The 12622-nt window shown below is 47.9% G+C and overlaps 1 protein-coding gene across 4 annotated transcripts in view; it reads right to left on the reverse strand.

Moving 5' to 3' along the window:
- Positions 1-12622, reverse strand: part of USP21 (ubiquitin specific peptidase 21) — a 480681-nt gene that overhangs the window by 429573 nt on the left and 38486 nt on the right. For all 4 annotated transcript variants that reach the window (XM_078669158.1, XM_078669157.1, XM_078669160.1 and 1 more), the window contains one exon: positions 938-1031. In XM_078669158.1, coding sequence (XP_078525284.1) covers positions 938-1020 — 83 coding nt within the window. In that variant the 5' untranslated portion in view covers positions 1021-1031. The remainder of the gene's footprint in view (positions 1-937; positions 1032-12622) is intronic.

The raw sequence follows: 12622 nt of genomic DNA on the forward strand, positions 1-12622 counted from the left end.
CCTAATGGTTCATCAATTAAGAGTAAGAATCTGGCAGACACAGAACACAGACTGTTTGTAAAGATATCTTGAAGTGCAAAGTCCACGTCACAGATGTACTATCATACATGAAACATACCATCTGAACATGGAACAAAAATCATAAAATAGTCAGAATGACCAGTGCACCAAAGGTACAGCATCAACACCTACAGCGGACAATCTCATGATTCACTGATCAAATATCAGAACATCAAAATGTTATACACACAACACATTTCAATAGCAAAATATGTAGGAGAAATGTGTCCACAGACCTTGGACACATTATCAAAACACCACATTTGCTTTGGGTTCTAGTATACCATAATATAGTACAAAAACCTGTGGGAGTAAATACACTGCCCTGCCGGATATTGCTCAATATCAAAAATGCAAATGAAAGTAATCTACGGATAATGAATCCTGTACCTCAAAATCTGGCATAGAAGTATGGGTAATGTATCAACTATCATGTCAAGTGGAAGGCATTGGCATCAATTCTCAGAGGGTGAAACATCATAAACATATTCATCCTGGATGAAGCATCATAACCATTGACATAACTAAAAGTATAGAGGTCTGTCTGCAGTGTACTCGGGAGAAGTAAAGTAGTCGCAGGCCTCAAGAAATAAAGTCTTACTTGTGTAGCATGTCTTATTATACCCTTCATCCTATACACCTATTCTTTAATTTATATAATACCAACACAGCCTCAGTCTCACAGATTTTCACACCAGGCCATCAGTTTGCACATGGCAAGTAATTACAGCTACTGACTACAGATTATGAAGATCAAAACAAGACCTCACACGGTGCCCCAGGCAGTGTTCATGCTCAGTCACTCCTAACACAACATAAAAGCTCCAACCTCTAGGCTAGAGCCAAGATGAAAAGAAAGACAAACAACAATACGCACCGATCACAAAACGTTGTGTTCCTCTCCCAGCTGGCACTGGTCTTACATTGAACCCAGTCAGCAGTCTTCAGAAGACTTCCCATTCACTATGTCCCTATAAAAAAACAGTAAGCACATCTTCAAATAACCACACTGTTTACTAGTAGAATTTGTATTCAAAACCAATCATTTTCCATAGCTAAAATCAAAATTGAAGTATTACATGCAGTCGTTGCTTAATGTTAAGAGTGACTGGTGAGCAAAGAATATACAATAGAACAGAGGAATTCTTTGATTCGGTCTCTGTCTCCTTATTTAATAAACATAAAGAACTATGAATCAATGATTTCTCAACCCCTCTTCAACATCTTCATAGTTCTCTTCCACAGGGTACTTACTTCTTCCTCTCTTTGAGATCTCAAAATACTACTTAATAAAGTAAATATTGTATTCTTGTGCATAGTCCAAAGCCCTTTTTGTTAGTTATTCAACTGGCTTCTCTACCCCTGCCATCTAAAATGAAACCTATTTAAGGATCTCCAAATTCAAGAATTCCATCTTTATAGGGAAACATTTCTCCCTCAAACACCATAATTCTGTAGCTTTGTGTACCGCTCATTCCTTGCGATTCTCTAATTAGATGTGGGCTTTGTGTTAATTTTGCATTGATGTGCCCTTTGTTTACTGATTGGGTTTGTTGTCTTCTCTGAATTGAATGACATTAATCTACAGACAGCGTTTCCAAGTTGTTTCCAACTTTCTTCACCATATTAACTTTCCCTCACCTATCGTCAGCTTGGTTTTCCCATTAATGTGTACTGTCGCTGGCAACTGCCTCAGTTTGAAAGCTGCAATGGCAGAGTACCACATGTAGTATACAGTTTCTCAGTTCACTGAAAAAGCACTTGCAGCAGCTGTGTCTGATAAAAACACTGCAAAATGGATAATCAGGATCTCTGGCCTGTAGTAAGGTGTGTAGGGTGATGCAAGCATTCAAACCGTCTTGGAACATGTGTAGGGTGATGCAAGCATTCCAACCATCTCAGCACAATCAACTTATACTTGAACGCTTAGAAATCTAACTTAATGCTTTTCAAAGAGATGGTTATATGGAGGTTAGCACCCCTAGAACTTCTTTACTGAACAGGTTACTTACCTTCGGTAACGCTTTTTCTGGTGGATAGAGTATCTGCCTGTGGATTCCTCACCTTTTAAATTGCCGTTGCACCAGCATTCCACAGAAACCTTTTCCATACCTCTCCCACGTCGCCGAGGACGTCACAATAACACGGCTCCGCGCGAGACTCCATATGATGTTATCAGAGCCAATTAAAGACCTCATCGGTGTGCTGACGTCAGTTCCACCCATTTTTTCCGTGCCTTCGAGGCGAACGTACATTTTGCAAATATACACAGAATACAATTTGTGGACCTAATATACACAGATTGTTCAAAGGAGAAAAGACTAGACATTTCCGAGCAACGAGCTACAGATCATTTGAAAAGACAATGAAATACCAGTAATGTTATATTTAAAATTCTTTTCGGTATAGGAAGGCAGACAACAGGGAGGTGGGTGGGTCAGTGAGGAATCCACAAGCAGATACTGTATCCACCAGAAAACGCATTACCTAAGCTAAGTGTAGCGGTTGCACAGAAGGGCCCAAGGGAAACGTCAGGTATGTTAGCATGGTGGTATATTAGCAGGGCATTTCCCCCTTTTTCCAGGTCAAAGTAAATATGTTATTGAACAAAAAAGATCTCAAGTCTCGCAATTCACTGTCAACACAGAGTGGTCCACGGTCACTCTTGCACTCCACTCCAGGCTCTTGGTTCTTGTGGCATCTGGGTGTACCCAATGACTCCCTCGGCCCATAGGTCAGGGAAAGGAAATAAAAAGAAACGACAACCAGGGGTTACTATTGTGTTTTCTTTTTCCAGTCGAACGTGCTGCCTTCACCAAACACCGCTTCAGGTAGTGAGGGAAGGGAGACTTGAGGAAAGCTGACACGGTGTGAAGCCAAACAACACACGCATGCCCCAGTTCCCAGTGCCTCCCCACCATACCCACCAAAACGACCCCCGCAAAGGAAGTTGCCTTAAGCCACGACCCGTGTTCAGGGCCGTGGCGAAGGGACCGGGGGCGTCTTCCTTCCCCTGCGGGCCGCCGGGCTTGGTAGCGCTGTATTAAGCTCTTTCTCCGGTCTGCGTCTTCTCGTCCTTATCTTTCTTCGCTGTCTTCTCCACGCTCCTCGCCTGTCTCCACACTTTCTCCTCCTCCGTTGTCGCCACACTCAGCTCCGTCCTTCCGTCTCTTTTCACGTCCCCCTTTGATGACGTCGGGAGTTCCTTCTTGATGCTCACGGCTGCAGCTAGACCACTTACCTCTTCCAGTTCGGCTGGTGAGTCGGCACTGTCTGCTGGGTGTTTCCGGTCTGTTCCGCCTCTGTCCCTCTCACAGTAAGTAACTTGTTCTGATGGATACATCTGCCTGTGGATTCCTCACCTTTCGAATTGAATCCCCAAGCAGTAGCGCTCCCGGAGGAGGGTATCCGCCTACCTATACCAGAAAATCTTGCAGCACAGTACGTGCAAAATGGCCGTCCCTCCTCACCTCTGAATCCAAGCAGTAATGCTTCGCAAAGTTGTGGAGAGAGGCCCAAATTGCCACCTTGCAGATGTCTACAACAAGGACACCTCTAGCTAAAGCAGAAGAAGAAGACTTAGCTCTAGTGGGATGAGCTCTAATACCTCAGGCGGCTCATTCTTGGCCAATGCATAGAAGATCTTAATGCACAAGATGATCCACCTGGAAAGCGTTCACTTGTGGACAGCTTTGCCCTTCATTCTTCCCACATAACCAATGAAGAGCTGATCGTCGAGCCTTAAGTCCTTGGTTCTCTCCAGGTAGAAGCTGACCGCCCTCTTCAGGTCCAGGCGGTGAAGTCTCTCCTCCTACTTGGGAGGGGGAGGATATAAAGTAGTTAAGGTGATTGACTGCCCTAGATGAAAAGGAGTAACCACCTTAGGCAGGAAAGCAGCCCTGGTCCTGAGAACCATCTTATCTGCATAAATGGATGTAAAAGGAGGTTTAGGACTAGGAGCCAGAAGCTCTCTTACCCTACTAGCAGAGGTAATCGCAATCAGAAAAATAGTTTTGAAAGTAAGAAGCCTCAACTGACAACCATGACGAGACTTGAAAGGGGACCCCATCATGAAAGTAAGAACCAAATTTAAATCCCACTGAGGCATAATAAAAGGAGTGGCAGGGAATCTATTAGTGAGGCCCCTAATGAATCTCATGATAATGGGAGACTTAAACAACAATGGTTGGTCTGCCAAACAAAGGAAGGCTGATAAAGCAGACAAGTAGCCCTTCACAGTCGCCACAGAACAACCCTGCTGCGCCAAGGAAAGGGAAAACTAAGAACATCGGACAAATGAGCTGTCAAGGGATCAATAGAACTCTCTCCACTGCACTTAACAAACCTGGTCCATCTACAGGAATAGACAGATTTGGTGGAATGTCTTCTGGCCGATGAGATAACATCCACCATATCCGGTGGGAGAGAGAAAGAACTCAGGTTTCCGCGTTCAATTTCCAGGCATGAAGGTGCAGGCTATGGAGGTGGGGGTGTAGAACCTGCCCCTGCGACTGCGAGAGGAGGTCTGCCCTGAGAGGGAGATGGAGCGGAGGATGTGTTGAGAGGTGAAGGAGGTCTGTATACCACACCCTTCTTCGCCCGGTCTTGGTGAATATTCCCCAGTACCATAGGAATCAAGCGTATGGGAGGAAATGCAGAGAGGAGTAACGAGGGCCAATCCAACTGAAACCCGTCACCCAACACTCCCCACAGTGGATATTGGAGACTGCAGAACGATAGGCAATGCGCGTTCTCGTGAGCGGCAAACAGGTCCAACTGAGGAAAACCCCACATCCTGAAGACGTGATGGACCACCTCGGGATGAAGCCGCCACTAGTGATTGGCCAAGAATTGCCAAATGAAACTGTCTGCACATACATTCAGCAGTCCGGCCACATGATTTGCAATTACACAAATCTGATGGTCCTGAGCCCAGGACCACAGCCGCAAAGCCTCTCTGCAGAGCCAAAACTACCCTACTCCTCCCTGTTTGTTTATGTACCACATTGTGGTAGTGTTGTCCATCATGACGAGAACCAACTGACTGTGAATGGAGGGAAGAAAAGCCTTTAGAGCCAAATGTATCGCTCACAATTCCAGAATATTGCTGTGAAGCAATCTTTCCTCTGGAGACCAAAGACCCTTGATCTCCAGATCCCCTAGATGAGCACTACACCCTAGAGGGGAGGCATCCGTTATCACTGTGGCCACAGGAGAAGGAGGTTGAAAGGGCTTCCTTGAGACAGGTTGCCTGAAACACTCCACCATAACAGGTCCGCTGCAGGGTCTCTGGAGATTCTGACCACCTCCCCGAGATCTCTGTTGTGTTGAAACCACTGCCTGCGGAGTCACCACCGGAGCACCCTCATATGGCAGCGTGCATGGTTGACCAGCAGAATGCAGAAAGCGAACAGACCTAGCAGGCGTACGTACTGAACAGCCGCTCTATCTAGAAACACTGGGATCATATTCTGGATGTCTAAAATCCTCTGAGGAGGAGGCAGAGCCTGACTCACAGTAGGATCTAGTACCGTCCCTAGGAACAGGTTGTGCTGAGAGGGCACGAGTTGAGATTTGGGTACATTTATTGAAAACCCAAGTTGAACAACAGTCGAGCTGTTATTTGCAGATGATGCTGCACCATCTCTGGCGACTTTGCTTTGAGCAGCCAGTCATCCAGATAGGGGAATACAGGAATGCCCGACCTTCTGAGAGGAGCTGCCACCACCGCTATCATCTTTGTTAAGACCTGAGGTGCAGAAGTAAGGCTGAATGGGAGGACCGCAAACTCGTTAGTGCTGAGACCCTACAGTAAAACGGAGATACTTCTGATGCGACTTCAGGATGGGAATGTGAAAAAACATCTGGTAAATCGATCAACACCATCCAGTCTTCCTGCGGCAGCACCAGAAGAACCTGAACTAGGGTCAACATCTTGAACTTCTCCTGTTTGAGGTAAAAATTCAAGATCCTGAGGTCCAGGATCGGCCTCAACCGGCCGTCCTTTTTTGGGATCAGGAAATACTGGGAGTAGCATCCCTGACTCCTTTCCTGCTCCGGAACCACCTCTATCACACCTTTCCATAATAAGGACAGAACCTCTTGCTGCAGATCCAACAGATGGTCCTCCAAACGCCAGTCCTGGCGTAGAGGGTAAGGAGGGGGGAAACTCCTGGAAAGGAAGGGTGTACCCATTTTCTACAAGATTTAACACCCAACGATCTGAAGTAACAGATTTCCAATTTTGTAGAAAACGGGTCCAGAATGCTCCAGGATGGGGGGGGGATCTGGAGCTGCTTCCCTGTGGATGCAGTGGGGGGGAGGAGGCTTGTTGGCAAGCGTCCCCTCAAAACCACCTCTTCCCTTCCCTCTGTTTGACTTATACATGGGGTTCTGCTGTTCTGATTGCCTCGAAATGGAGCAGGCTTCACAAATCCTCTAAATCTCTTGTAACCAAAACCCCTAAGCTGTGACTGTAGACCTAAGGATCTAGCAGTAGCCCTGCTAGCTTTAAAACGTTGCAGAGATGAATCTACCTTTGCACCAAAGAGCCTGGAGCCATCAAAGGGAAGATCCAGCAGAGTGGCTTAAACGTCCAGTGACAATACAGACCCTCTTAACAAGGCGTGTCTTCTGGTCACCACCGAAAAGCCCATCATCCTGGTGACTGAGTCTGCTGTATCAAGACCAGAGTGGATCACCTGACAGGCTGCTGCGTGTGTATTAGTCAAAACCTCCATAAAGTGACCTTGAACATCCTCAGGCAACTTAGGAGCTACCTCCTAGGCTGTGTCCATCAAGGCATAGATATACTTTCCTAACAGGCACGTGGCGTAGATTTCAATGCCATGCTAGCCGATGTGAAAATCCTTCTTAGCAGACTGTTCCAGCTTTAGAGAATCCCTATCCACTCCGGGTGGAGGGGAAGGAACCTGCAGACTATTTGGAAGAAATATGAAGTTTGAACCACCAAGCTTTCCGGTGAAGATAGGAAGGTTAAAAAAGCTGGATCTCCAGGTGCAGCCTTGTAATGTCTAGCTACTGCCCTGGATACTGCTGGGGCAGACATTGGCTTCTGCCACACCTCCAAAATCGGCTCTGCCATAGCTTCATTGAATGGGAGCAAAGGCTCTACCACTGAATAAGGAGAGTGCAAAACCTCAGTCAGAATGTTAGACCTGACCTCAGCAGTGGGCAACTGCAGATGCAAATGGTCAGCAGCCTTCCTAATAACTGTGATATGGAGTCACATCTTTAGAAGGTAGAGTCTTGGGAAAAGAGAGCTCCCGCTCTGGAGAAGTGTCCAATCCACTGGTCTCCGGAAGACCTTCAAAGTCATCCACAGACTCTTGAATTTCTCCCTCCTCAGCCTGCTCCTGGAATTCCTCCTCGTCCTGAAGCCTCTGTGCCTCCCTCCTGACCACATCTTTGGAATCAGCGTCTGCAGCACCAGGCACAGCGACATTGGAGCTGGCATTGAAGGAGGTCCCTCAGTACCTGCTAGCCGTGCCGCACTATGTCGGGAAGGTGCCAGCCCGGAGTCTGACTGCGCCGGAGAAACCTGCGGGATCAGCGTCAAGAACCTCGGTGTCCAGAGAGGCCATGACGGAGTCATCGGCACGAACAGTGCCTGGGCATAATGCTGAGGAATGTGCAAATTAAAGGAGAGCGATCCCACAGGGCCAGTCGGCGCGCTGGATGGGTTAGCCGCTTTGGCAAACATGGCATTTAGAAAGTGCAACGGATCCGCAACTGGACCCAGGAAAGGTGGGTATGGATCCGAAGCCGCCTGGTCTGGTTCAGTCCGAGACTGTGGTGCCGGAGACACCGAAGCCGGAATAGGTACAGCCAGAGATACAGGAGACGCCTCCCTGGGCGCCGACAAAGCCCTCTGCGCTGGAGAATGTACCCTAGTCTCCTGTAGAGGAGGAGAGGGGGAAGGCGAGATATCATCATTTCTATGACGCCGCTGGACTGGGGAAGCGTGCCTCGAGGACTTTGAAGAACGACACGTGGACTCATGACGCAGCTTCTTGTGTTTTTTGGACAACCTCGAAGTGTGCAGGGTCAGCAACTATGACTTCATCCTCTAACGGCCTCTCTTTTCCTTCTTCGACCGGGCCATAAATAACTTCGCCTCCCTTTCCTTAAGAGCCTTCAGATTCATTCTTAGACAAGACGAACATTCCTCAACGTCATGATCCTATGACAGACACCAAAGGCAATCTTCGTGGGGGTCTGTGATGGACATATGATCCCTACATTCCCTACAAGGTTTGAACTCTGAAATTTTCTGTGTAGTGATCGCACTTCTACAACCACAGATAGACTGTAACAATGTTAATCCTACAAAGAAAAGGAGAGTCCTAAAAAAAACATTAAAAAAATACAAAATTAGATGGGGTCCTATTTCGAGGCAGCAAAGTGGAAAGGGGCTAAAAGCCTTTCTTTGTGGACTCTTTCAGGGCAATTCACTTATGTTGTGCATAATTTCCTGGTGAATAAGACTAGTCACCTGGAGAATGGGTTTTCTAACTTGCATGATACTTCTACACAAAGAAGTTTACTTCCCAGTGTCTAGAGAGAGAACAGCACCATGTAAGAAGTAAAACAAAACTACCCTCTATAACTTACAAACTGTTTGTGTCTGCACTCTTCTCCATAATCTTCCACCTCAAACAAAATGTCTACTAGTCTGCAGTAACGGTGTGAAACGTGCACAGTTAACTTTATCCTCAAGTAAATGTGCATCTTTCTTGTCCTGTTGCTAATTTGTGTGTTTGAGTTCCAAGTGCCTTTTCTATTCCAGACCAACCCAGAGTTTTTGGACATGTCTTAGGCAAATGCTTAAAACATTAGATGGACTGAATTTAAGGTTTTCAGGCCATGCACTCTGGAGGTACTATGCAGAACGGGTTTGGAAAACCACGTATTCAAACAAATCATAAAAGCCACTTATGTCCCAGATTTGAATCTCAAAGTCTTGCATCATACCTAATTTAAGAATGAAAATACATTTTTAAAGTTTTGAGGCAAACACCTAAGAAAAAGCAAATGATGTGGAAGGCCATTTTTGTTCTGAAGGGCTGGACAGAGAAGAACCCACACCTAAGAAAAAGCAAATGATGCGGAAGGCCATTTTGTTCTGAAGGGCTGGACAGAAAAAACCCAGATCTATTGAAAGAAGAAATTAATAACAATGGGTAGAAATCTAATAACTATCATATTAGCCCCTCGTCACCCATACCTAACAACTCAACACGCCCCAGTTTAAACTGTTTCACTATAATGAGTCCATTATCAAAATGAACGACCATTACCAAGAAATGCCCATAGGGGCGTGGTCTGTCAAGATGGCCCACAACACAAACTAGAGCCAAGCTCTGCCAGTCCAAATCAAAATTCCTAAACATCCTGGCTCATCGGGGAAAATAAGATGGGCTTCTATAGCACCAGAGCACTTGCTGTACTGTGCTCCCTGGAGGCTGTGATGGGGAGGCTCTCCCGACAACTGCAGCAAGGGCAGGAGATGCTGACTGAGGCAGAGGGTCATGCATACGATGGTGGCCATGACTGCGGAGCCAGCCCTCGCCTGGTTCTGGCTAGCTGAGGATGCAGTGTAAGTTTGGGCTTTGGTTCAGGGGAGGTGGCAGAGAGCGGGACTACGGAGGAGGCCGTAGATGGGAGGGTAGCTCCTAGTGGTGCCCCCAGGGTGGCCTTGCCTGAGTAGGAGAAAGAAAAGAAGAGCATTGTGTGGACTCAGCCAGTGGGGACGTCCACAGTGGAAGCAGACGTGGGGATTGGAGTGAGGAGGCCTGCTTGTGGGTAGTGAAAATGACTGGGGGCTCCCGCCGCCATGCTGGGCCATGGACATCAAAGCACTGTGGGGCGTAGCTGTTGCACTGCCTTTTTTTTAAAAAGTATTTTTTATTGGTTTTTCAACACAAACATAACTCCCTCCCCCCTCCCCCCCTATACAAGGCACTTTATGAACTGAAGCCCGTTACTGGATACATTGCATAGAGTCAGTTTCCTCAGTTGAGTTGTATACATACCATAATTATTATCACAATATTCTTCCCAACCTCCTCTCCTTACATCAGTATCTATACCAGTGTATGTATCCAATGCAGTTCACAATATACTGGTAGTCCAACGAGGTGCTCCCTCAGTCATTTGCCTTTCCCTCCCACCTCCCGTTCATTCCCTCCCACCGGTGTGCTCTATGTATATTAAGCCAGGATCTTCCTCCTACACCATCACGTTAGGGTGTGCCAGTATCCTATTGCGTTTGGGTTGCTACCCAGTTCCTGCTATGCTCGACCTCGCTTCCTTTCCTCAGCTGCCACCCACAACCTGTCTATGCACGGCCTCCTCCAACAATCACAGAAGAAGCCTCCAAACAATCAGAGTCCGAGTCAGGTTCTGTCGCCGTCAGCCGCGCCACTAGGGATTCTCAAGCCTGTGCAGTTTCAATCGCCTTCTCATTATTCGCTCTTCTGGCCTGTTGGAACCTGACCATACTCTCGCTAGCCGCCCAGGTTGTAAATTCCACCTTCCATCGCTCCATACTAGGGTCCTGCTTGGATTTCCATTTTCTCGTCAGTTCCCGTTTGGCCAACAGCAACCCCAGATCAATGAATTTGCTCGTAACCTTATTTCTCGCCGTGTGAGGGAACCAATACAGGATACTTGCTCCCATATCGGGTTCTATCTGCCGATCTGTCACTCCGCACAGGGCTTCAACCACCTCCTCCCAGTACGTTCACAGCTGCGGGCAGCTCTACATCATGTGCTGAAAGTCCGCTGCATGCCAGTGACATTTAGGGCAGCATGCCGACTCGACATTAAAGTATTTATTTATCTGCCCTGGGGTTTAGTACGCCCTGTGTATGACATAGAAGTGAATACGTTGGAATCTGGCATTTCGCATTCCTTTCCACGCCCTTTCCACTAGTGAATCCCATGTCGGTTCAGGTATATCTTTGCCCAGGTCCTCCTCCCATTTTCCTCGCAGCTGAGTCAACGGTTGAAGCCCCTCTTCAGTCATTCGCCTATATAGACACGTTATTTCCTTCACCGTCCCTGCCGCCATTACTACATATTGGCATGTCAGATGTTTGCGGCTCTAGCAGCTCTTCCCCCCAGTATTTCTGAATCGCAGACACCAGGGCGGTATGCAGCAAGAAGTCACCCCTAGGCAAGCCGTATCTGTCCTGCAGTGTCTGATAAGGCAAAAGAGCTCCCTCTTCATGCAAGTCACCAACCATCTGCAATCCCAGTTCTTCCCATTCTGCTAGTGCCGACAAGTCACCTCAGTGCAGGAAGGCCGTACACATCCCAAGTGGTATCTCCGGTGCAAATGGGCGGGTGCCGCCTCCCCTACTCCTGCTTCTGCTTCTGCTTCTATTCCAACACGCTCTCAGCGCTTTCTCCTCGGAGGTCAATATGTCGGCCCGCACCCGCTGGCCCAGGATTATAAAGGACAGAGCGTGTCGTGGAAACCATCGGCCTTCTGGGCCATCCGGCCCTCTAAACTCCCGAGCAGCTGCCTGCGTGAGCCATTGCAGCTGGACCGCCAGGTAGTACAGTTCGAAGTCCAGAACTGCCCAACCCCCTTCCGCTCTAGGTCTCATCATCATGTTCAGGGACACCCACCTCCTGCCGCTCCGCCACAGAAATCCCCCTACCATAGTTCTGAGCATCCTGAACATCCGACCTGGTATCCAGATTGGTAGTGTCCTGACATAATTCAGTAATCTTTGCAGCGCCACCATCTTCAGAAGCGCTCCCCTTCCTGCCTGCTCTCTCTGATTCCTGCCTGCTCTCTCTGATCCCTTGCACTGCTCTATTCACATTACCCCTCCAGCAGGTCCGCCTGTTCATGATAAATGTTCCTTTCAATCCATCGGGGATTCCCATTGCTCGATGCGCCGGAAACAAACTAGTCTTCTCCCAGTTCACGCACAGCCCTGATGCCGCCCCAAACGCCCTCAACAAGAGCGTCGCTCCCGTTAAGTCCTCGTCAGGGGCTGCCAGAAACATTAACAGGTCATCCGCATATAGTGATATATAGTGCATTTCTCCCCGCATCTCAAGCCCAGTGTAATGCCTCCCCGACCTAGCTTGCACCGCCAGGGGCTCAATCGCCAGCGCGAACAGCAGCGGAGATAGCGAGCAGCCTGTCGTGTCCCTTGTCCCACCGTGCAAGGCGTCGACACCGTCCCACCCGTTCGCACCCGGGCCGTTGCCGAGTTATATCATATTTGAGTCCACTTCACAAACTCCTCCCCCAGTCCCATTTTGCGCATAACCTGAAAGAGAAATGGCCATTCCAGGCTATCAAATGCCTTCTCGATGTCCACTGAGAGAATCAAGGCGGACGGCCCCAGGCCCTGGCAGTGCTCCAGAATTTGCAGTAGCCGTCTCACATCAATAGATGTGTTACGCTTAGGTATGAAACCTGACTGATCTTGGTGTATTAATTGGGACATATCTGGGAGCAGGCGGGACACTAATATCTTGCTCAAGATTTTGTAATCAGTTGTCAGCATTCATAGCG

Source organism: Lissotriton helveticus, chromosome 12 (assembly GCF_964261635.1).
Source record: "Lissotriton helveticus chromosome 12, aLisHel1.1, whole genome shotgun sequence".
Lineage (NCBI taxonomy): Eukaryota > Metazoa > Chordata > Amphibia > Caudata > Salamandridae > Lissotriton > Lissotriton helveticus.